At 41.6% G+C, this 26,185-nt stretch overlaps 2 protein-coding genes across 2 annotated transcripts in view; one reads left to right on the top strand and one right to left on the bottom strand.

Annotated features, from left to right (window-relative positions):
• The window catches only part of LOC306702447 (hatching enzyme 1.2-like), a 219,633-nt gene that overhangs the window by 56,774 nt on the left and 136,674 nt on the right, over nucleotides 1–26,185 (top strand). The gene's annotated exons all lie outside the window — the stretch shown is intronic.
• The window catches only part of LOC306694082 (anoctamin-1-like), a 64,922-nt gene that overhangs the window by 38,526 nt on the left and 211 nt on the right, over nucleotides 1–26,185 (bottom strand). Inside the window, exons 2-5 of the mRNA XM_079156797.1 lie at nucleotides 14,911–15,041; nucleotides 6,021–6,362; nucleotides 2,778–2,876; nucleotides 1,657–1,808 (exon numbers count right to left, since the gene is read on the bottom strand). Coding sequence (XP_079012923.1) covers nucleotides 1,657–1,808; nucleotides 2,778–2,876; nucleotides 6,021–6,362; nucleotides 14,911–14,985 — 668 coding nt within the window. The 5' untranslated portion in view covers nucleotides 14,986–15,041. The remainder of the gene's footprint in view (nucleotides 1–1,656; nucleotides 1,809–2,777; nucleotides 2,877–6,020; nucleotides 6,363–14,910; nucleotides 15,042–26,185) is intronic.

Genomic DNA, 26,185 nt, shown 5'->3' with positions numbered 1-26,185 from the left:
ACGCTTCAGCCATCCTGTTATGCTGTTGAGGGATTTTTTTGGTTCAATTTACACCTCTGTGGTTGTTATCTCTCCACGCTGTCTGAATGGTTAATTAAAGCTGCTTTGCTTTAGCTCAGAGGTGAAACAACGTGAAAAAATGGAAATACACTTTATTACATTACAAAAGGCTAAAGCTCTCTGCAAAAGAGTCTTACAATAACACAGAAATCACTTATATTTAACAGCTGGGGAGCATTTTCCAACACGATCTCGATATCTTAGCAACCTTGAAATATCGGACTGAACTGTGAGATAATTATGGTCGTTTAGTGGAGATTTTCTGACTTGAATATGTATAATTGTGAGCCAGCTGCAATAGTCTGCCTCTTCCCTTAAATTCTGATGACTGACTGTACCATCATTTGCTTCAAGCAACATTCATTTATGACAAAGTTTCAATGGACAGACACTATTTCTCTAACTAACCTGGATCAAATTGGACAATTTAGTCATTTATGTAGATATTTAAAATGTGTGGGTTCCTTTCTTTGATATCCACATTTTAAAGCTGAACACATTTTTTAGCCAAATGGGAACAGCAGAACAAGCTGTAAACACAAAGTTGTTATCATCTATTGTGTTAGCAAAGAGTTGCTTATCCATCATAAATAGGGCAACTCATAGCATTCATGTCAAGCTGTGTCTCTGGGCACCAGGGCGAATCTAAGTCTAATACTCTTTCTCCTTGTTGGCTCTGTTTTGCTCTCCAACAGCTCTCTTTAGCTGCTAAATGCTCCGCTTTGTTCACCAGCTAGTCTCTGGCGTTGTCTGTCCAACCTGTTCTCGCTCCCAACTCCTCAAACACGACGCTTTATCAGTGCCCCTCTGCATCAACTGACACGCTAGTTACGTCTAACAATGACACTAGAGGGTTACCTAGAGTGTCATAGTTAAACGTATCCTCATACAGTGGTTCGTATACATCTTACGAAAAGTTACTCCTCCTTTTTTGTTCGTTTTCCTACAAAATGTCAAGCAACACGTGTCAATTTCTGCCCGTCACATGCATAGGGTATTTTCAAAATAAACTTCCGTCTTCACAAGAAACTCAGTTGGCAACAGAACTACTTGGTTAGGTTTAGGAAAAGATCGTCAACATCACGCAAGTCACGTGACCAATAAACCAACATTGACCTCTCGTTTCACAGCGGGAACTAACAGCGTGTCTCCTAGTCGAAAGATCGCTCTGCAGGACTTTTACTGGGTCACAGCCTCCATCATAAAACAGATCAGTAAACCCAAATATCACAGAATTAGCACTAGCATAGCTTCACATAAGCTACATAAATGAATGTTTACCGTTATAAATGTCAAAATCTTTATGCTGGTCAGAAAGATCTTATCTTAAACCATATTGGTTTGTATCACAGTAAATAGAGATGTACTGATCAAAGAATCATTTTGGTTGATCATTTCTTACTTATTTCTAGTTCTATTTTTATTGTACTCTACCCCGAACACTAGCTGTCAATAAAACTCTTTGGCATGTAGTTTTTCTAAGTATCTACTGTATGTGGCAAAGCAAAGTTGTACCAAGCTACACGTCTAAGAAACATTACAGTCAGTTTGATTCTCCGTCTTCACAACTGACAGCAGAGCAGAGCTTTTACTCACAGGTGCTTCTTCTCCCTGGAGAACGGGTGGGAGAGGGATTTGACGTTTTGTGGCCGGTTGGAGTCCACTTTTGGGTGGAGAGGAGCTGTGACTTTGTGAATGAACAGTCGGATCTTCTCCACCAGATTACCGCCTTCTTTCACCTCGTAAACCTGCAGAGGAGGCAGAAGACACTTCATTCATCTAGATTGCATCATTTGCATCCTATATTTATACAGTTGGTCTCATTTTATTTTTTAAGAGTTACAATATTGTGTGATCTGATATTACAATACTGTTTTTAGATGTGATCAGAGAGCAGAGGTTTTCGTCAGTTTTTCTAGTTGAGCCTATATCTATAAGGGTCTACTTACTCACTTTGAGAGCCCTGAAGGGTTTGGTTCTTGAAAATAGCATAGTCTGTTTTGTAAGTATTTAAAACAAGCTTTTGTTTTACAAGACTGATTTGAAATGCACCAAAAGCAGACTGTAGGTTTGAGGTGGCCAGATTAATTAAGAGAAGAGATATTGTTTATTTGTATAGCGAACAGAAGAGGACCAAAACTCGAGCCTTGCGGGACACCTTCACTAACATAAGGGGCACTTGACTTGGAACTGCTTAAATCTACTTGAAAGATAGCCTTTAAACCTTTTAATGTGTTGTTCACCTAGTGCTATAAAAGGACAGTGTGCTATGGCATGGTCTAAATCCTGACTGCTCAGTTTGTCATTTTGTCGGTATTTGTCTCCAGAAATGCACACTGTTCCATAGAGACTCGAGGGTAGAATTAGATATTGATTCAATATATCAGCTGATGTGTTTTGTGCCGATATCCAATACCTCTGATTTTGACAGTTACCTATCAGGTAAGGTGACAGTTACCTATCAGGTACACTGTAGTGAGGTGTTCGATGGATTATTGGATTCTTTTTAAAATCTCATTCCAAGGCTTGTATGAGCACAAATTGGTCCCATTGGGGGTGTTATAATGCTACATGAATGCAAATGACAGATGAACATGAAACGTTAATTATCCCACTCTAACCCTATCCCGCTCTAAGAGCCAATTCAGTTAGCCTCAGGAAAAATCCACGGTAAATATGCACGTGACAAATGGAGAATTGACTGGTGGGAGGAATACCTTCTTTGTCGGCATCTTGAGCTTCATGAACTCAGCCTCTCGACACAGAACGTCCCAGGGAGCGTGGATCTTCAAGAAGCCGACTCCAGGGATCTTTGCCTGAAATGCAACAAAGTTTTGGATATGGGGGATATTTGTGATTGTCTAAAAATGTATGAACCACATCCAACAATACATTTTTGAAGATAACATTGCAGCCCGCAGAGCAGCAAGTTGCTCTTCTGTTAGATTCAGATCTCTACTGTCTGGTAGAATCCAGTTTCCTGTCAGGAAAATCCACTGCATCCATTTCAGCACAAACACATCTTTAATGCTGCATATGGGATCTTTCTCTCTCTGCAGCTTGTACTGTTACGCAAAACCACTCATGCACTGCCAGACTCACTTCACACCCTCCAGCTCGGCTCACTGACCTGTCTGGATACAGAAATACACAAGAACCAGTTCAAACTAGCTGACTGGCTGTATACATCACAGAGATTGACCATGTTATTTGTTCCGTCTGATGACAGTAAGCATTGGCTGATAAAGTAAAAACTGTTGTGAAGTCAGGTTGCTGCAGGCGGAATGATATACCGCAAAGATTAACATACTATTAATTGGAATATGACAAATAGGGTTTGTATGCATGGGCATTTAAAAAAAGAAATTGTAGGTGCATATCAGTAACTTATCTCTTTAAATACATTGTGAAATAGAAATAATTGCTCTGGCTAACGAGAACTCCTGTTATTGATCTGCCTGGGTGTTGCTCTCAATTTGTATTGAAGGAACAGTGTTTTTTTGAATGAAATGGATGTTTCCGTTAATTAAAGCGTGTAACTGTGGAAACTTAATGACGAATTAGTCATTGTCATGGTTTAAAATCATAAATGTAACATTAGCTTACTGTTGTAGTAGTTGCATAAACACTAAGCACTGCAACTTCAAACTACTCTTTAATGAAAATTCGGGAATTGTAATTTTTGTTTGTTTTAGTGTTATGAAGAAGCAAATGAGTGGAAGTACATACCCGTCTCACATTGTTAATATCTGTTGAATTTGTGCAGAAAGACTAAAATGATCCTTGATTTGTCAATAGCTGTTCTGGGTTATTATAGAGTGCTGTGGGAATGAGTCCTAAAACAAGGAAATGAGTTTGCACATCCGGTTCCCTCATCATGGAAGTCAATGGATTTTTTTGATGGGTTTTTGGTTAGATGCCTGAAATAAGGTGTGGTTAACACAAGCTTGAGAGATTTAACGTTTTGTTTCACGACATAAACTACGTCATTAACTGTCCTCACGGATTTGGAATCTTTTACGTGTTTAAATGAAAAAAAGGCGGTTGCCTACATGTGGCAAAATTAGTCTACAAAACGGCACCGCACCAAACACTAGTACACCAAGTGTAGCTTGTCTATAGCCTAGCATTAGTTTTTTTCTTCTGCTGATTGCATTCACCCTTCAAAGACCATAAAAGTAGTGTTCAATTGTTTAGATGATCTTGCTGAGCTAAACATGCAAGTATTAATAACTCCTCTTTGCCACAGAGCTTATTTTCTGCAATAATCCAAAATCCAATGAAAGAATCCAATTGGCTTTTTTGTCGGCGGAACCGGAACTAGATGCTAAAGTCCACACAAACAAAACTAACACAAGCAACATGTGGAAACATTACAGTACATGCCTTATATTGTTTTTAATTAAATAGCCACGGCATATTGTGATAATACACGCCAAGCTTCACCGATATAAGAAATAATGGCACTGGCAAAGGATTAATTAATCATATACATAATCGGTCCCCACATAATGCATCATCTACCCACTGAGAAGGTCTGTAACTTGGCACACTCATGCCTCCATAGGCCTCCTCAGTAAACTGGCTCCAAAGTTTCAAGTCATTTAGAGTAACATCATATAAAACAGAGTGCTGCTAAAAGCCTTTTTCAGAACATATTCAGAATCAAGCTACGTTATGTCACAGGGCTGCTCCTGCAGTGTCTTTAATGGATGATTCACTGCGTGAAGAGTCAATTTATCTCCATTTGTATTTTCTACAGAAGACTGACTAAGAAATGACGAAAAGCTTTGCTTCTCCATTAACGAAAACAAATCTCTTTTGTGTTCACGGGTTCACTCGTGTAGCAAATACAAAGCAGCGGCACAAGAGCTCCCAGAAATAAAGCCTACCAAATATCAGTATATTAGTGTATAATGCTAATAACTTGATGTAAAAATACATATTTGAATTTCTAGCTTTTCTAATGTACTTTTTTTCAGAGTCAAACATGTTTATTGCCAATAGGACTTGTGCATCACAGTCACAACAAACTTTGTAAGTAAAATATAAATAATAATAACTACTGAAGCACTGGAGACGTCATGAATGAATCCTAAATATAATATGGAATTTTACGATTAAAACAAATAATGCAATATATATTAAATGAAAAGAGCTGCACTGTGTAGTCTATGTCCCTATGATGTATCATTTTGCTGTGCTAAACACACACACACACACAGAAAGGGTCATGTAACGCACCTTCTGTTACTGACTGTGCCCAGCGTCACACACTCAGCCCATATGTACGACATAATGAACTATTCTCACCTTCTTCAATACAGCTTAACCCCAATTTACCAAAGCGTACGGACATATTGATTCAGACCACATCACACCGACTTTGATCCTAAAAGTACCTGAAGCATGAGCTCATGACAACGGCGGTTTCATAGCAAGTAGCACCTCTTCTGTAGGGTGAGATAATCGGGGAGACCCATTACACTGACATTGGCAGATTGAAATTCAAAGGTGTAGAGGTGAACTAAGATATCGAGACAGAGGAGAAAAAGAAATGGAATTCAAATCTTTTTCTCACACATGTTACCAGAGGATGGATCCAGTCCTGTCACCTTGAGGCTCTCCACTATCAGTCACATGACCTGAATCTGCCATAGCGGATCATAAGGAGGTCTCTCAAGCTCTGGATTTCACCGCATCTCACAGTGGCGCGCATCGGGCTGTGTTAAAAGAGTTCGGAGGGTGGTCTCTCTTTATAAGCTAAAATCTAAACGCTTAAATCAAATGCTAAGCATAAGCTGCAAACATTAGCATGTTGTCTAACTAGCTCACATCCTAAAAGCCTTTTCTCTCAAAATTGTATGAAATTTCCTGTGCCAGAATAGGTAGCTTGACAGACGCAGAAACAGCACCTAAAAGGTCAATTGTCAAAATACCACGTCACATTCAGCTCTCACCCCTTCGTCCTTTTCCAGCTCCAGCCCCGTCTCCAAGAGGTTTTCCTCGAACTCTTCCCGCCTAAAGCGCTTGTCATCCTCGTGGTAGTCCGTCCGTTGCTTCTGGGCGGCGATCTCCGGGTCTTCCTTTGGCTGCAGCGGAGCGCGGCTGCTTCTCATGCTCAGGCTGCGTCGAAGCTGGCGGATGAAGTTGTTGTCGCCGAAGCTGGAGGACTTGCCCCTGGTGCTGCTGGGCTTCTGGAGCTGGTATGCCAGCACGTAGTCTACCCGCCGCTGGCCATCATTGAAGTACGGGCCTAGCTGTGGATACACAGGTGAGCCCTCATCCAGGTTTTTCATGGGCTAGAATCAAAAAGGCAAAGAGATAGAATGTCACAGATTACTACATATGTATAGAAACATCTATTACTTCTTAAAAACAAGGATGATATTGAAAAAAGTACTACAAGGCCAACACTCCAGTATTTTACTGTATGATAGTGATCTGATGGGTCAGTTTCATGCAGATGGGCACTTTTCTGTCACATGCAATCACTATGCTAGCAGTCACCTTCAAAGGAATTCACTTTGACATCGTTTTCAAACCCATTTAATGTACAGAAGGAAACACTGGTTTGAACCAAAATCAAGTACAAGTAGTAATATCTACAACTACTTGTAATACATAGTATTAGGAATATATTTTATGGAATTTTTACAAAAATGTTTGAAAGACACAGTGAAATAAAAAAAAATAACAATTCCCAGTTCTAATCCTGTGTCCCCTGGCTCATGTGATTGGTTGAAAGTGGAGGAGACATCTGTTTGGCAACAGATAATATCCTGTTTGTCAATCGAGCGACGTCAAGGGAGTCCCGAAAATCCCAGACACAAATGCAGTGAAGTTCACACGTGACAAGCAGTTTGTAAATGCAGGTTTAACAGCTTGTATATAAATGTAACAATATCCAAATATGATTTTGATGAGAATTTGAAATCTGTTTAAATACATACAGTATGTGTATTTCTACTACACTTATTTAACAGAAAATGTTTGTGAGCATCCCAAATATTTTTGTGAACCTTATTTGTTGTTACAACTGGATTCTGTTTACATTTATATAAGGATAATTATTTTGTGCATTAAAACAAAAATAATTGTGTCATTGTGCATTGTGTCATTAATATATAAATCGCAAAATACATTTGTGAATCCTTCTGTTTGCATTTGTTAATATTGAGACTGATCTGACCCCATATGAATATTCACTGTAATTATCAGGGAAATCCCAATCCAATGCCTTCTTGAATATTATTTACAAGTATTTTGTGCAGAGCTTGACATTTTAGGCGGATGGTGGCGCAAGACAAAGGTCAGGGTGTCATCAAAATATTTGTATCACAATGCAGTCGAACAGAAAAAATGCTTGCATTGTGTGTTTCTGAAATCAATGGATGCTTTGAATGCTGACGTTTTGGAACCAAAAATGCGTTTCATCAATAATATTCATACTGTATCGGCGTCGTTTCACACTTGCAGAAACGCACAATGCCAAAGTGGTTAACGTTGTGAAATAACTGGTTAGGTGTAGGCAAAAAAACGACTTGGTTATGGTGAGAAAAAAGATCACGGTTTGTGTTAAAAAAAATATCATAACAATGTCGCGTAGCATCTGTAACAACGTAACGAGCTCAAATAAATAGCAACCGTCCTTAGCAGACTTTCTTACGTAACAAGGATTACAACGTTATGTAACAAGCATTCACTCAACGTTTACTTTTGGTTTCACAGGGGACACGAACAGCGGTCTCCTGAGTGTAAGTCCAGTTTGTTTGACCCGTCCACCAACCTTCTCACCCGTTGGCCGTGACTTTCTCGCTCTTTATAGTCAATATTGTAGCACGTAACTTTAAATAACGGACGCTCCGTAATGCCAAATGCTCTGTTCGTCGCTCAATTTACTTCGCCACTTGATCTGCGTTTAAAGAAATGTTCAATGCCAAAAAAATGTTCCTGCCGACTCGGCTGTTTATCCACAGAGAACCAAGAATGTTGTTACGAAATATGATGCTAAAGTGGCCAGTAGTTGTGGAAATATCTGGGAACAAAACCAAAATACAAAACAAAGATGGAGACGGACGGGCAGAGTAAGAGCACCGGGCTGGTAGGGGGAAGTAGATAACATAGTTGTTGTTTGTAACAGGACTTCATTCTCTGCAGTATATTTACTTGATGGTTCACTGGACTAAAGCACTCATGGGCACCATACACTTTAACACTTGCAATGTAGCACCATTTACCGTCCCCAGAGACATTGAGTGGAGAAGGCCAGTAGAGATAACATAGTGCCCTAAACAAACATGTCACCTGACCCGCCTGATGGTTTGTTACACACAACCAGAAGAAAAGCTTTCAGTGCTGTTCTTTGCTGTTCTTTCAATGAAGAAATGCTTTTCTCTTCTGATAGAACTGATGCAATCCGATCATTGACGCTAACGTCTTCGGGAGCCACTATTGTTGTTTAAAACAAACAGTCGCCTCTCCGTGTCGTCTCCCACACACCTAAGCCACGCCCCTAGCTGCCAGTAGCTCCTCACTGGATGCTGCTTTGGCTTACCTGGACCATAGACTGTATATAAGAAGTGGACGTATAGTCATCGTGACGTGAATGCGGAGGAGTTAGTCGTGACGCTGGATACGGCTCTGGCAGCAGTAGCGACCTGTCAATCACAGTAAGCCTGGTCCTAAAGCATACTCCCAGGTGGCCTCAACCTGCTATGTGTGCAATTAAAGGACAATGAGCCACACTGTTGCACTGGGTGACATTCTCCTTATTTACCATGAACACTCGCGCAACAACGGCAAATGTTGATGAATCTGCTGCTTAAAATAGTCCCCCTACAAATGAACTATTCCATCCTGACCCTTTCACTGATTTATGTCGATGTTCAGTTACAGGCAAATTTCACCTACTTAAACAACCAACACGGTTACATGTTTTTGCATTACGGTTTAGTATTTATTTCTAGATAATGTATTGTTTCGTCAATCCCTCGCGTCTTTTAATGGTTTCACCAGACAGCATACATTTTCCCGTCATTTGTCATGAAATAGGTCAGATTTGTCTTTGTTGAGGACAGCTGAGCCGCTCGCTTCCGTTGTAGTTCAATTCACTGTAGTTTGGATTGAGTTCTATCTTATACGGATCAATATTAAATTATGATAACATCAAAACCCACCTTTATATTTATTTGAGAGCTTTTTTAAATACATCCGAATGTCCACAATAATTTAAATACAATATTTAAAAGAACTAGACAGTTTTGTGCAACCAGTTAACTATTCGGTCCTTGTCTGAAGCCTGACCCATTGTTAGGACTAAACCACAGTTAAAGTCTTTGTATTTGAAAGCAGCCTCAGGACTAAAAACATCTCTGTGTTTCAGTGACGGGAGTGTAGGATATACAAAACTTCGAATCTGGACACCACAGTAACAATTAGAACAGGACACTAATGGCCAGTGATAAAAGTATAATCACATGACAAAGACAAGTTCTGAGCTCTGGGAACTTAAGATATCTCGGGGAATAGCTAAGCGAGTGAATATGAGTTCAGAATATTTTATTGATATAATCAAGAATGAGCCGCCAGACTAAAGACGTTTAAGGCGGTGGAAAGAGAATGATTAAAGTCCTGATCAGCAAATATGGCCGTTCAACAGCCAGGCTTATTAAAACTGTATGAACAGTGGGGACGTGGCACTAGTTTGGCTCCAGCTTCAAAGTCTTGGCATTTCTTGTCGTCGTCCATTGATTTAATCGGGACACTTTTTCAGTTTTGATTGTTAGGGGACTGGTACAATGATTGTGGGATTATGGATTTTAAGTAAAGATTTTAAAAAAAAAGGATTTTACTACATTGCAGGACAACCTAGAATATAACATTTTTATTTTCCAATTTTATTTTCTGACGTGATCTAGTGTAATTCTAAAAAAAACAACCTCTGTCTGACCTTGTCCAGTCTCATCCGTCTCATTACAGCTGAGTCCTGCCACTTGATGAACTAAACTCCAGGCTATTTGTGCTTGTAACCCTGCGTGTGTGCGTGTGCCGGCTGAGGTTATCGGCCAAAACCACAAAGCACACATCGGTCAAACACACACACACACAGATCCTCCCCTACTTCCACTGACCCCCGGCAAGTTGACACACAGTACAAAAGGCTAGCTGTTTATCGCGCTGTATGAACTCTTAACAGATAAATCTTTGTTGTTTTGATTACGTTACATGAGAATTTATGATGCTTGGGGGGGGGGGGGCACCAGAACGCACAAGGAAACCAAAGGGGAAAAAATAGAACATAGACATAAAAATAGAGTATAAACAACTGTGGCCTAATATAAACACATGAATCTAACAATGAAACAAGATTAAGTTATGGTCTAGAGTTTGTTTGTTTTCAGCAGTTATAAGGAAATAAATGTGTGAGCGAGAGATGATGTTGATGAAATGTAGTTGAGCAGGTATTATAAAACCAAAGTATAGGACAAATTAAAAAATGTAACTGGTGATGACGTTAATGGAATCATCAAAGTCGTAATAATTCATCCTGGTGTCTGTTCCAAAATTCAAGGCAATCTATCCCATAGCTGTCAAGTGATTTTGCTCTGAACCACATATATCAATCTGTTGGTGATGCTAGTCAGCCAGGGCATCACCACAGTGGGGTACAATAACCGGGACCATAGACTGCATATAAGAAGTGGACGTAGTCACCGCGACGTCACCCGTTGGTTTGTGGACCGCCGTTATGAAGCCTCGAGAACGACGATTTCACCGTCGCCATCTTGGATTACGGCCATCACCATGTTGTTGTCTTTTGCAACTGATGAACAGAAGTCACTATATTTGGACTGAGGAGTGACGTAGAGACGTCGTATACGGCTCTGGTAGCGGCAGCGACCTGTCAATCACAGTAAGCCCGCCCTAAAACATACTCTGCTTTATTGTTTTTTTGTTTTTTTTACTCTAAATGGACCATAATTTACTAACTGAACATCATGCTGTATTGAAGAAGACTTGGAACAAGCGACTGAGACCTCATTTTCTCATAGACTTCCATACAATCTGACTTCTTTTTGCAGCCAGAGGAGTCGCCCCCTGCTGGTCCGTAGAGAGAATGCAAGTTTTAAGACGCTTGCGCATTGGCTTCACTTCTCAGAAGTGAAGAAGTTGCCACCTGCCAGGAACCAGAAAACAGTATGTTCACGGTTTAATAGATCATTTTAAGCTGCACTATGTTTTCCCATTACCTGTTGTGTTCTCTTGTCAAACACCTGGAGACAGCTGGATTTCTTAGTGGGCAAGGCTACCAACCCACAGGGGCTTCAAAGAAAATGAAGCCAATGCTGAAGTGCTTTAAACCCGCATTCTGTCTAATGGCCAGCAGGGGGCGACTCCTCTGGTTGCAATAAGAAGTCTGATTATCTAAAAGTCTTTGAGAAAATGACTCTACTTCTCACTTGATTAATTACTGAAGTAAACATTGTAGACATGAGTTTGGTGCCCTGCACATAGCTCATAGGTGAACTGTTGAAAATGTAGCCGCTAAACAGCCAGATATTTTTTGGTGGAGACCAGGTGTACTACTTAGTAGTATATGTAGTATGGAATGATGAGAGAGATATGGGAGTCTGATGACATCACATACTGTGTAGGAGTTAGCGTGAGCACTAAAAGCAGCCGACACCCAACAATGATGTTTACATGGGGATAGACGGACAATTACACAGCAATAAATGTTGAAGATAAGACAGCCCGGCGTCAATAAAAGAGCCATAAACTCTGAACTTATGAGGAAAACTAATATTGACACAGCAGGCACTGTACTGATATGAACAGAACAGTATAGTATGATGAGGGTCTGGTGCGTGTGAATGTCTGTGTGTGTGAGGGGGGGGCTGTATATATACACACAATCATCCTCAGCCCTCGCTCGACCGGAAGAAGTCATAGCTACAGAGGCCAGAGGTCGATTCTCAGAGGGCGCATGAGGATGTGGTGGTGTATGCATCATTCGCCAATAGGAACTCTTTTCTCACTAAGCCACCGGGAAATGAGGTTCTCCTCTCCTCTGGGCTTCCACATGCACACAGCCACCCACACACACACACACGCGCGCACACACACACACACACACATCTGAGCCATAATAAGCTCAAGGCTGAGACAACCCAGCAGTTTTTTAAGTCAATAATGTTTTTCATAGCAGTAAGCTGCATGTAGCAGCTTGAACAGTCAGGGTTTTTTTGCATGTTGAACGCTTCAAATGACAGTTTTAACACCTGTAACAATCTGTAAGGCCACAGTGCCAATAATGAATCTGGCATACTTCTCCCGAGCACAGACAGATGGTAACTTCAAGAGTCAGTTTTCTCACTCACCTCTAGTGGTGTCTACCCAGATATCTGTACAATACGACACAATGCAGGCGAATGGAGTTTCATTTGCGGCACTCACAACATTAAAAAGAATTCGATGTTAAAAATGAAACATCTACTTGTTTTTTCTACATATGTGGACAATCCACGGACGTCAATGTCAGCAGGTTTCGTAGTGACTATGTCTTCAGTAGAAAGTATTTCCAAAGCTAAATACCACGAGAGGTAAGTAGGAAACTGGCCCCTTAAAACACTTTATCCCACTAGAGTAAAAGAGAAAGCTGCTATGATTTTGCTGGCAAGCAGATGCACATTGGGCACCGAAACGTCTTCTGAGCCCTACAAAATAATTAGTTTCTTGCACCAGTGACCACATAAAATAATCAAATATGCAAATGGCTCTCTGAAGCCCTATTTCAATGAAATTGGCCATGGCTGCTTTTCTGTTCGGCCCAATTTAGGATGTCAGTAATATTTAGTCCTAGTCATCAAATATTTTCTCAGCCTGTACTCCCAAAACCATGATTTAATTATCTCGTTATTTTCAGATAAATTACAGATTTCTCATGATTCCAACTGATTAATCTGAATGACCTTATTTTCTCAAGACACCAAATGATGTGGAGTTGTGTTCATATTTTAGTTATAAGAGAGATAAAACAAAAATTCCACAATTAAAGAGTTCATTATGTTAAGACAACGCGTCTTCATTTTTCCTCACTAAAGGCCAAGAATTCAGACTTGAATAGAACATGAAGTACAGGAGAGACAATAAGTGAAACATTTCAGTTGTTATTAAAAGAATGCAACACTTGATAGATCTTTCGACATGCAATCATATTTTTGACACTTGGGGGCTGTGATGACTATGATATCATCCGCTCCTAAAGTTGATATGTACAAATGTCCAGCAACACGAGTCATCAGTGGGCCTTCGTAAGTCAACGTTGACTTTTGGTTTTCGGGGGAAAAAACTCTCTAAAAATGGCCCACAACACTTGATGAACATTCTCCAGCCTGGGTTCATTTAGACCTCTGTCCACCAATATACAAGACTTCTCTCGTTTTGGTTTTCGTGGCAATGAAAATGCTGCCTGATTAGAGAGAGCTGCTGAGCTGGAAGAATATCCTTAAACACTCAAAGCACTGCTCTCTTCACAGCCACTTCAGCGCTGCTCAAGCTCAATATTCTGTTGCATCTTTAGTCCTTTAACATGCAAAACAAATCGCTTCCTGTTCCTCTGACACTGGGTGATTCTATAAGCAAATGCAAAAGCTCAGGAATGTGCTTCATCCCAGATCACTGCCGTGTTATCATACGGAGCAGAACACTGTAAATACATATTTCAACAAATTCAATATGTGAATGCAATAAAGATTAGTTCATGAACATTTCCATAAAACTGTAACGTCTCATGCAGAATTGAGTCGTGCACAATATACCGGAGCCACAGAGCATCCATTATTTCCTAACTGTGCAGAGCCTGATCATGAATCATAATCACGACTCAGAGGTGACATTGGTAGAGCCGGTATGTTGGTGCTCCCGACTTTTTATTAGTCCTCAAAGCGCTCCTCAAGAGTAAACAACACTGATTGAAGTCAATGGTTTGGTTTCAGTTTCCTTTTTAATCGTGCTCCCCATTGCTGTGTGAGCAGGTGCACAAATCATTGTGGGAAAATGTTGCATCAGCACATTGACTGTGTGTACAGTGTGTGTGTCAACGAAATATTAATAAATACTTTTCCCTCGCAGATGCTAGATTTAAATTAAAATGTGTGTTAACAGCCTCTCTCGGATCCTAGCTACCAGTCCAATCAGGGAAATTAATTAATTTCTCATGATAGGAGCTTTATAACCTACTGCTCTACACACGGGACACATATTACTGTAAATAGAACCTTCGTGGAGTGCTCATACTGTTGAAAAGAAACTTCCAAGCGGGTTCTTCCTGATTGTGAGCCATGATTGTTATGGGTTGCACTGCACCACAACAGACAAAACAAGTCCGCTTGGCCAACTAACCATCTACAAGAGAAACATGTAGAGGAATTTGTTTCAACTGGGCGAGGTTTAATCGCGGTTTCACATCAGCTAGTATTATCCATGTTTCCTGCTGTCTGGAGACAAAGACAATATAAATATATATCAGTCATGTGAGTTAAATGTTCGCAGCGTCAGAACTTACTTTGCAAAAGCGTTCCCATATCACATTTATAGCATTGTCTCTTTCTCGACAAGAACAAACCTCAAGCAAGCGTGAAAACCTTTAACGGAGGAAGTTTTATCAAATCTCGGCGTCTACATTCAGCTTTTCGAACATGATACAATAAATGTACATATGCGAATGGTGCCGTGATCTGAGACTCTCAGGGTCACTGTACTTCCTAAAAAAATGACTTTAGAAAGACTGAAGATATGCTCTACACCACAAACCACAACAATGACAACATGGATGTAGTGTCTTACTATGGACTCGTTGCTCCTGGGATCCAGGGTCTTCTCCTCGCCAGCGATTGGCAGGTAGTCGCTGTTCCTCATCATGGCAGACACGTCCCGCTGTGGGCTGCCTGAGCGTTCACGAGCTAGGGCAGGAGAACCTGGGGGAGGAACCAAGAGAGGGCCGCATTAGCCGTTTTAGTTATTATCTCAAAGATAGTCCAGTGCATGCTGAATTTAATGCCCGCTTTCCGAACTGCCTTTTAAAAAAAATCCTCTTTTTAATGGATTCTTTTGCTAAATTATACTTTTGAATGGCTATCACGGTGAATAACAAATTCCTGCAAAGTCTGCCTGTGTCAGGGGCATAGTCATGCACAGATTATGAGACGATGGTAACCTGGACCCAAGACAGGTAAAACCCCTCCCCCGATGCCCAGACTTAAAGAGGACACCGTAAAGTCAGAAAGACACAAAACAAATACAAATAGCGTGTTGTTTGTAGTTGACACACCTCTGCTTTGATATTACACTATCACACTTTATATAACAGGAAGCCATCAAAGACAGCCTGAGACACAGCGTCTATTCTCCTAAAGCAGAGCTGTTCTGATTTACATGACTTTACTTATGTATGGAGCTAAATCCAGATCAAAAGTTTTGTTCATTTGAAAAAAAAATCTGAACCCGAAAGTTCAAGTTGTGGTCTTGAACATTGAAAAATACAGCAATGTATTCAAAACAAAAATAAGTGAATGACATTTTTTTTGGGGTTGAATATAATTTTGATTCAGTTCTGGGATTATTTTGAATACATTTTTTTTTTTCGTTTTTCACTTTCACATGTTTGAGTTATTATATTTTCAGATTCAAACCTTTTTTTTTTCGGTTTCGAATCTTTTTTTCACTTTCAGATCTCTTCAGTTCAGACTTTTGACCCTGATCTAGCGTGGGGGGCGTGGTATCAACTGAGAGGGGCGTGTCATCGTGAGTGACAGCATAACAAAGAAGGCTGAGGCAGCTAGTAGAGGCACTTCCTGCTGCTAGCTCAGCTGCCATGTGTGTGAGAGGAGCTGCGGCAGTTTAGCCTTTATTTTTCGTTATTTGACAATATGTAACAATACATTAAGGTCCTTGAAGGTATGACTGTTGGTAGTTGTAATTGGTTTAATAAAAAAATGCCGAATTGTATGGCCACTCGTTTTTATTAAACTAAGCTAATGTAGGCTAATATCAGTTGGCATTTGTTGCCATGGCAACTACACCAGCAGACTAAACCGGGGTGAATGAACGGCTATGCTAACGGCTGCGCTAACGAATTTCATTGCACAATGGATTTATAAATTCAGAAAAATATATTTTCAAAAAGAAACAGAGGAAAACATCTCCCTACCTGTGGTGATACATAAAACATGTATGTTTCCTGCATTAGTTTACTGCTGACAGACGCGCTCATTAAAGGTAAACTCCCTCTTGTGGCCAAACGGGTCAATGACGCTGCTCTTCAATATGTACTATCTCTGGGTGCAGGAAGTGCATAGTTTAATGTTAGCAGTCGTCAACGTTGTACTCCCTGGAAGTAGCATTTCCATCATGCGATTTTTGCATTAATTTGCAAGGTTTCCTTGAATATTCTTGATGTTCTATTTTTAGCAAGGCATCCATACAGTTATATACTACAACGTTATTCAAAATTCGATAGTTAAATGTATGTTAGGACAAGAAGTTCAAAGTTAATGGCAAGAAGCCAGCCCAACATATATGTTATTTTATTTTATTTCATCTCAATAAAGCTCTATGGCATGACCTAAACTCTATACTGGTTGCCATATTTATTGTTCATGTTGTAGTTTACAAAATAGTGACTGCTCCAGTTGTCTGGACTTCCTCAACCACGTTGCCTTCGTGGTTGAGGAAGTTCTTTGTTATGCTGTCACTCATGATGACACGCCCCTCTCAGTTGATGCCACGCCCCCCACGCTAGATCAGGGCCAAAAGTCTGAACTGAAAAAAAGATTTGAAACCGAAAAAAAAAAGATTTTAATCTGAAAAAAAGATTTGAAACTGAAAAAAAGAAGATTTGAATCTGAAAATATAAAATCTGAAACTGAAAAATGAAAAAAAAATATATTCAACCCCAAAAAAGTTTTCATTCAATTATTTTTATTTTGAATACATTGCTGTATTTTTCAATGTTCAAGACCACAACTTGAACTTTCAGGTTCAAATTTTATTTTCAAATGAACAGAACTTTTGACCTGGATTTAGCTCCATACTTATGCTACTGTATTTGAATGAAATGTCCCGGTGGCCTCAGTATGCTGCGCTGCAGTAATATGAAGTCAACAAAACACGAAAAACAAATATCGGGTCAGATTTGCTTGTAGAGACTCAATATGAAAAGACTCTGATCATGATGTTACAGTCACTACAAACCACCCCTCGGGCCCCTTAGCCCTTTGGAACCCCGGGCCCCTTGCCCAGTATGCCTGTTCTGTAATCCATCCAAAGCTATAAGTACATTGTGAGAGAAAGATAATAATTAGCCATATTCATTTTAGCTGTATACGTTTATTGATGGCGTGACGATTTATCTTGCACAAACGTTTGGATATCATTTTGATTTGCTTTTCATATCGATTTTATCCGTTTGCACTGTGAGGATCCTCAGTTGCGGCTTTAATGTGAATATCAGCAGCTCGCAATGGGAAAAAGTTACAAGAACCATAGCAGCCCCTCCACATATCCTGCATAATCTGCCAATATTGGCATCATTAAGAAGCTTCTAGAACAATACTTTGTGATGGGTTATAAGTTTTGTTTCCATGGAAACAATTTTTGTTGTTGAATCTAAGCTCGTAGCGCATTTCATCCCCTCGCAGCCCGGCGCCCTGCCGGACTTGACGTGATGTCAGTAAACACATCATGGGACTCTGTGGCCGGCTCTTTGCACCAAAGAGGGGAAGAAACACAGATAAACTGTGGGATGCACTCGCCACTCTCTCCAGCCTTTACAGGAAACAGCTGTCATCATGGATACCGATGGACGCCTTGCTTGCTACATTACAAGCTGCTCCTCTGTAATATATCCGAAACGAGCATGTTCTTTTTGTGCAATGATCCAGCGGTCACGTGATTGGTGCGATGTCATTACTGTACAATTGCACCTGAGTATTATCTCAGAAAAGGCTGATGGGTTTTTAGTTATACCCTCAGGGAGCACAAATGGCCAAGGCATTTCAACAAGAACACCTTCCTTCCTGTAATGAAGCTCTGACCAAAGAGAAAAACTCATCAGTCACAGACACAGCAATAAGCAGCAAACACAGTTCATTTACTGAGTCCCTGCCTCATACCTGCGCCCTCAGTGGGCCACAGTCTAATTATCACATTTCCTGACAACTCTGACGGATATCATTAATTAATAAAAGCCCAGGAGTAACCAGCATACAGAAAAAAGTTGAATGTGCCTCTCTTGGGTGTGTGTAGCACAGTATCATTGGAAAACTGCCTGTTACATACGGCAAGACACAACTGTTATGGCATTACCTGTTTAATTAAATAGGAAAATCGTCTTATTCTCATTTATCAGATATTCATAAAATGACAGCGGCCTCTCCGTGTCTGGTAAACACAGCGTTAAATGTTACTTTAAATCTTAGCCCTTGTCTGTTTTTCGGAAAAGATAAACCAGGGCACATGTCCTCGACTAAGTCTAAAAGTGTCTGGCATTGCTGGAAGTTGGGAATCAGCTTCCATACAATACTGAATTAACACTGTAGCCTTAGCCCCGCTACGAGGACCAGGGCCACGAAGCCGAAGCAGAGCCTACGTCTACCAATCTGAACGAGGAGGCGGTGTGAGAGGAAACGTAAACGTTGAAAACAAGCCAGCATTCATGCCAGGCTAAAGACTAATGTCAGCAGATGTTCGGTCCCTGGACAATAAGCTGGACTCAGGACTCAAGGACTGTCGTGTCTTTGCTTTCACTAAAACGTAGCTTTATGGGAATATCACCGACTCGACCTTTCAGCCAAACAGACGCCTTAACCTTCGCTAAGTGCTTGGTATGCGAATGCTCCGGTGGTCTCCGCTTTTATAGCAGATCAGAGTGTGGCCAGTGTTTTAAAGGCCTGGTAGCTGGAGCTACCTCAGTCCTACAAGACTGCTTTCGCTGCACAGATGGGAACATGTTTAAGGAAGCTGCCACCTACGAATACGTAACTGACATCTCCATACATGCTAACCTGAAGCCATGGCTGTCCACTGAGGTCCGCGTACTGCTGCTGATGCTTCCTTTGAATCTGGGGACATAGCAGCCCTCAGATCAGCTTGGACTAACCTGTCCCCGGCCATCAGGGTATCAAAGCGCACGCACAGTATGCACGGGAAACCCAGCGCCAACTCACGGACACAGATGACACATGTGGCGTATGAGTGTCTATTGGATCAAATTACATATTTATGGTTCTAATAGGCATCCAGGAATTAAGCAAAACTAAGCAGGTACATTAAGGGGGTGCCTTTTTCCAAGGGGAGGCCCACAATCTCAGACTTTGAAAACGCCTGCTACAGAGTATAGGGGGCAGCGTTTAGGATCTTCCAAGATCATAAAAGACCCGTCCCACAGACTACTACCTTACTGCCGTCTGAGAAAGGTTGCCGGAGAATCCGGGGAAAGGTCCTCGGGACTCTGTAACAGATTCTTCCCCCAGGATTTCAGGTTCCTGAACACCCTGCGGCCCCCAAGCTCAACATAACGAGCACAGACCAATGGAAATGAGGCCTTTAAATCCAAACTTAAAACTCGTCTTTTCACCTTAGTTGCTTATTCTTCGATTACTTCAGGCTTGTACCTGTAACCTTTTATCCTTCCGGCATTCAGTCACGGTCTCAGTGGATCTATTAAGTCCAGTACTATAGTCAGTGTTTGTCTTGCTGAAGAGAATACTGTTAATAAGTTTCTGAAAAGAAAAACACTGCATCTCTTAACCTCTCAGTTTGTTTGTAGTCCCACAAGCACATGGGTGTCCAAGTGATGAATCCCTCTCCCCTTAGTCTCTCCTTAGAATCCTTCTCTCCTTAGTCTCCTTGTTCCATCTTTTCACTCTCTGTGCCGGACCATCAGCCGTCCTGGGACCTCTCTGTCTCTCTCTCCCTTTGCTGTCAGGGCTTCAGTCCAGATGTTTGGATCTGGATCTCCGTCCCTAAGGAGACTCAGGCTCTCCCCTTTTCTCTTTCTCCCTTGTGTGCATCTTATATGTTTACAATCTCTCTATCTGTCCGTCTTGTGAGAGGGATCCCCTCCTCTGTTGCTCTTTCTGCTGTTTCTTCCTTTGTTTCCCTGTTAAAGGGTTTTTGCGGAGTTTTTCCTGCATCTGAATCGGGGGTCTAAAGACAGAGGATGCCGTATGCTGTGCAGATAGTAAAGCCCCCTGAGGCAAACTTGTGATTCGTGATATTGGGCTATATAAATAGAATTGGCTTGTCTGGTGTATTGGCTTTTGTGGCGTTGAAGGTAGAGCTCCGGTAAACTGCATTTTGCTACTCAATATTCTTTATATCTGTGATTAAATTCTCTCTCCAGTGTGTCACAGACATTACACCTGCTTGATTAGTCACAGAACATCATGCTACTGCACTTAGCTGTGATACATTCATTTCAACCGTCATTTGTGCACAGTCATACTCCATTTGCCCATATTTTGCAGTCGTATGGAAGAACATCCAAACCTAAATACATCATTTTTTATTTGTGCTAAAAAAATGGGTGACAACATTGTAATTCAACCCAAACAGTTAATTTCAGTAAGTGATGAAAATCAACTTGTAGGCATTGAAAACTTGCCTCAGGTAGATGATTCCTCACAGATATTTAGTTGTAATGAAAATAAGTAAAAACACAATCTGTCTGACGGTAAACGTCCGTCTAAACCCACACAGTGTGGTCGTTATGTATACGCTATTTAGTTTAATGGGCTCAAATACACAAAACCACCATTGTGGTCCTTTAAAGCGGCACTAGACAACTTGATGTCAGTGGTTGTAAATGTCTGAGTGGTGATCCGTCTGAATCTCAGAAGACCTTGAACCTACACACTGGTGTAGTGGTTTTATAGTTAATGGGCTCCAACACACGCCACCCCACCAGTGCTGAGTGGTTCTATAAATCTTCACATGTTGGTTCTAAAAGTTCTAAGAAGTGATGTCTATTTGCTGCACACAGACATACGTAAAGTCTACGCTTGTTGTCCCTGTACTACAGCGGCATGCTGTCTGGATTGTTCCTTCTTTATTGTCACTCTCAATGAGCAACTGTTGACTGTGTAAATCCCAATTTCAAATGCCCAATTTCCTCCAAACTGCTGCACTATTTTGAAAGAAATATCTAATTGCGGTTATTTTGACTGAGATATTAGAATAGTAAAATGATTATATGTGATTCTTGGGGGGGATCCGATGTTTTCTTAAGTCTGCAGACTATGATGTGTAGGCCAGGGCATCTCTGCAGCACAACAATACTTCAAAAGGCCGTATTGCGATTTACATACAATTTCGACTTGTCACTTCTAAATCTGCTGGTGGTCAGTGGGAGTCGCTAGTGTCGTGAGACGAGACACCTTACTGGTTTACTGACACATGACCAAGCATAGGTATTGTTGCTATGGCGATCCACAATTGAATATACCTTCCACAATGATTTTGTGAAATTATCGAGTTTCCTGTTATACAGTCAAGCAAAACAAGTATTATCCAGACCAACCCAGTAGTTATTTCTCTTTTGATAAAGCTGGCTACTGTACATGAAAGCATAGCTGAATATGCAGTTCATCCTCTAATGGTTTCTCTACTGCCTTACAGTGGGGGGAGGCTACAGTGGCCGCGTTGCCTTTTAGAGCTCCAAAGTGGCGGATGAAGCAAAAGCCTTCAAGTAAACCAAAAGAAGCTGTCCGCACAAGAAAAAGGACTGCGCCGGTTGTTCCTTCAAGCACTTAAATGTCCCGTATCTCAATCTTCCAGGCAACAAGCTCTTTGTGGTGCTGCACATAATGACTGGCGGTCCCTTAGAAGCAAAGGCAGAAGTAGCGTGGTGCTGTTATACCGCTGCAGAACCTCTTAGGGCAGAAGGTTGAGGTGGACGGCCAGGCGGACAAAGTGTATGCGCAGTTCGCACCTATAGGTATGAAGACTTGTTGCACCAAAGCTAGAAAGCCATGGGATATATATAGATGGAAAATGTTAGCCTTATTTCTTTATGGCAACTATACCAGAGTATTTAGCCGTGCAAATTTTAAGCAAATCCTTTGAAATGTTGTAAAAAAGAACTGCGAATTAGGAGCGTTTCCATCAACTGGTTTGGAGTGATTAAACTGAGCTACAGCCTAGTTTGGTCAGAAGTTGGCGCTTTAGCCTACGCATTGGCTGCACGCCAGTAGACGGAGTAGAAGAAGTTATGGTTTGCCTATACCAGAAACTCAGCCATCTTACTCATCTACAAGAGAAAAAGGGAGAGGTTCTGGAATTAGTTTATATTGGTTTTAATTGTTCTTTCATGTCATGTAGCCATGTTTCATGTTGTCAGGAGAGGAAGATAATATGAATATATATCCGGGAAGACGACGACAGCGGAAAAAGCTAATCAGTGTTGTGAGTTAAACTACGTCAGATTTTATTTGTGAGGTTCGTTTCCATATCCCGTTGAATCTTATTTTTCCATGAAGGCAAAAAAGACCTCAAGCGAGCGTAAAAACTTTTCTTCGCAAGTGAGAACGTTTTTGAGAATGTTGCCAGTTCCATCCAGCTTTTCTAATGCGATGCTTCAAAACCGCATAAATTTACGTAAATGGAAACGTGCATACGGACGGGTCCTTGACCTCTAATGACTCTGATACGTGAGGCGTGCAGCAAACATGAGGAACAGAACAGGTTGGTTTTCTTACCTGCAGTGAACTTGATGGTACATGTCTGGCACGGAACATTTTTTTTGTTTATTTTACAGTACATCCGCCTTTATGCACTGCCCAACTCACACCAATCCAAACATGCATCCTCAACTAAATATGTGTTATTTGTCTGGTTATACAGTTATATAAACATGTTATTGTATGTAGTTACAGGTAATCCATGAGGACATGCATTCACTCCAGCCTGTTAATATTGACTGCAAATATTAATGTTGTGATAAAAAGCCACCAACCCTTGGTTTCCTAGGAAGGAGGAGAGCGCCACAACATGCATACATGCATACATATACATACAGAGATTATGTAGAACAGGTGAGTCCGATCCAATGAGCTCACAGGGCAGTGCAGGGGCACTACTGAACACACTCCCATCACTCCCAACATTAGCTGATAGTTAGTTTAGATCAATACATTCCTCAGGACATGAGGGGGGGAAAACAACAAAAAAGGCTGCATTTTACTAAAGAAATAATAAATATTAAGTTTATTTTAGTCGGTGTAATAAGTAATGGTGAATATTTTGGTTATCATTTCTCGCAGCGGCTGGCCCCCAGAAAGCTTTCCCCTTTTTACCCTCCAATGAGCAGCCCTGTCATTCAAACTGATTCAGATGGTAACTTTAAGTTTAAAGCTGGTATTAACTAACAAGCAGAGAATGATAGCTCGGCTCGCCTCCGTCCTGGAGCTTAGGACTCACAACTTTACTGTTTCAGGTTCACCGCTCTCATATGTCATGTTTCCAGCAGCAGCAGGATTTTTAAAGTTGATCATTAAATCTAAAGTAGCCTAGGCTATGTCTTTATGATTAAGGTTGGAATAAGTTCAAAACCACAAAGGAAATCATTTTGGTAGAAGCATGCTTAAAATTACCATCACGTCTACGGCAGCAGCATCTTAATGTAAAAAAGCTAATTAGATGGGCTCCAGGTGTGCGAGGATTCCCTCCAAACAAACATCTGGCGCCGTATCGGTGCGCTCATGCGCGTTATCAGCAGCAACAATCCACCTGGAGCATTCGCAGGGAATCTAGGGATTTCATAAAATGTGACAGACGCACAGCTTTATTTTCCCTCTACGTCTCTGCCCGCGCGCTCAAATCCCCATCATCATCATCGGCATCATAATCCTGGGTGTATTGCGATTTTTTTTGTTCGGGGGGGGGGGAAGTGGCGGTCAAAGCGCTCTTACCGGGTTCCTCTCCGCCATCGCGGTGACTTACGCTCCCGAACAGCTCATCGTCTCCGTCATCCTGTCGCTCCATCGGGTTTAAAAAGCCGCTTCGGGTCCAGGTCTATACTCTGCCGACGCTCTCTCCGCTACAGCATCTATCCCTCCCGCGTGTATCCCCTGGCTTCACAGCCGCCTGCGCTGTTGCATGGAAACGCTGGACGGACAACTATAGCACTTATTCATTCTTTAGGAGGAGCCGGCGGACCTGACTGTCAAACTGTCCCCTGTCGAATTTGTCCAAAAGAAAGTATTTGTCCGAGATGTTTCCAATATTTTGAGTATTTATCTCAGTGAGAGGATTACTGCAGGTGTACACAAATCCTGCACAAATGACATCGTCTGTCAGAATGAGACAACTCTGAGCTGAAGCATCTCGTCCGCGCGTGTGTGAGGGCGTTCTCTGTCTAAATGGGATTAACCACTCGCGCATAAAACAGCAGTGATAACGCGCAAACTGAGCGAAAATCGTGCCAACTGGAATGATGTTGCATTCGGGTCCCATGGGAAAAGGGGGACATGTGGGGCTGCCTGCCTCACCTGGCCACAACTCATCTCGGTTTTCATGGGATGAATTGAAACTGTTCACCTCAGCTTTTGCAGTAGTTATTGCCACATGAGTTGTGGAGTGGATCCTTATCGGGTTGTCATCAAGTTTGCAATTTTCCTGAAGATCCTGTTTAGTTTAAATTCCATGGTAGGGAGGTAATGATCAGTTTATAAGATATGAAAACCATGCAAAGCATAATAATGCACTCATAGTTTTTTTGTGTTTCAACCAACTATAGTTTCCGTGCTGGATAAATTAAAAAATGGTTAACAAACTTTTTTGTTGTACAAAAGGTGGGAGTATTTTTTCTTCATCCAGGTAGGCTATAGTCTCTGAGGATTCAGGAAATACCTTCAGAGCATCAGGAGCTGTTGTCAAAGGTGCCAAATTAAAAATGCAATGCCTCAATTGCCTCCATGCGCTCTCAACATGGCGACAGCTGAGCCGGCAGTTAGCGGTGCTACCAGTGTAAATGGCGGCGATAGTGCTGACAGAGCTAAAAGTGTTAACCGTGGAGGGAACCTGGGGGTGAGGTGCTACACTTACTCCGTCGGTCGGGACCATAGGTCACTACGGCGTTGGCGGCCATTAGCTAGCGAGTGGGGCCCGCTCACACTACTTACAGATATGCATGTCTGGCCCCGCTATGGCAACAAAGCACAGAGAAGCTCATATTACAACAGAGCGAGAGAGAGAGATAGATTTGATTATAAGGTTCCTCCAGTGTATCTTTACATATCTTTACATACTTCCACTTTCCTTTACCATGAGGCGTGTGAGTATTGTTATCTCCAATGGGAGTGAACGCAGCATTGTTTTCGAGCGTCACAGCGCCAGCTGGTGCCGCCCACACGCGCCGGAGTCCTCCAGTAGGCGAGGTGGTCGGAGGCGCACGAGCGAGTGCTGTTGCGGTGTCTCGCGTAAAAGCGTCTCGCGGACAAGGAGAGAAGAAAGGACACTTCTAGACACCTCCTGTCGACGTAACGGATTAATACAGAGCAGTTCTCTGAATCAAACCGCGTCATTAAAACAGTCTGTATGGAAAATGAACAGCCACAAAATGTCCTAAATATCTGCAGCCACGCTCTACTACATATCCCAAAACAAGAACTACCAAAATAAGTGTTTTTTGTTTAGTTTTTTGTGTGTAAATGATTATTTTACCCTTTATCTTCACAACTATCTGTTACACCGCCTGCCCGCGTGCTGTCCGTCGCGAGGACGCCTCCTTGCCTGGGTGGGAGAGACGGAGTTTCCAGGGAGAGATGCGGTGAGGGCATATGCATTGCATATCACAAACCAGCCTCCCCTGGGCACCAAGATGAAAAACAAGTATTTAAATCCGCTACCGAATACTTCCCTATTCATTGGGCAACCGATGAGTGGACACGAATCAATCAAAACCTCCTCGCTCAAACTGCCCCTCGAGACAAAGCGCATCAATCAGACTTTACACGAGCGTGTAGGAAACTCCCAAATCATTTCCACCTCGTTTTTTTATTTTTTATACTGGAGCCCAAAACGCTGTCCAATTAGACGACTGTGTCAGTATTAAAGTGCAGGA

This window comes from Pholis gunnellus (assembly GCF_910591455.1).
Source record: "Pholis gunnellus genome assembly, chromosome: 1".
In the NCBI taxonomy this organism is placed as follows: Eukaryota; Metazoa; Chordata; class Actinopteri; order Perciformes; family Pholidae; genus Pholis; species Pholis gunnellus.
The sequence above is the reverse complement of the archived record's forward strand: the minus strand, read 5'-3'. Positions and strand labels throughout refer to the sequence as shown.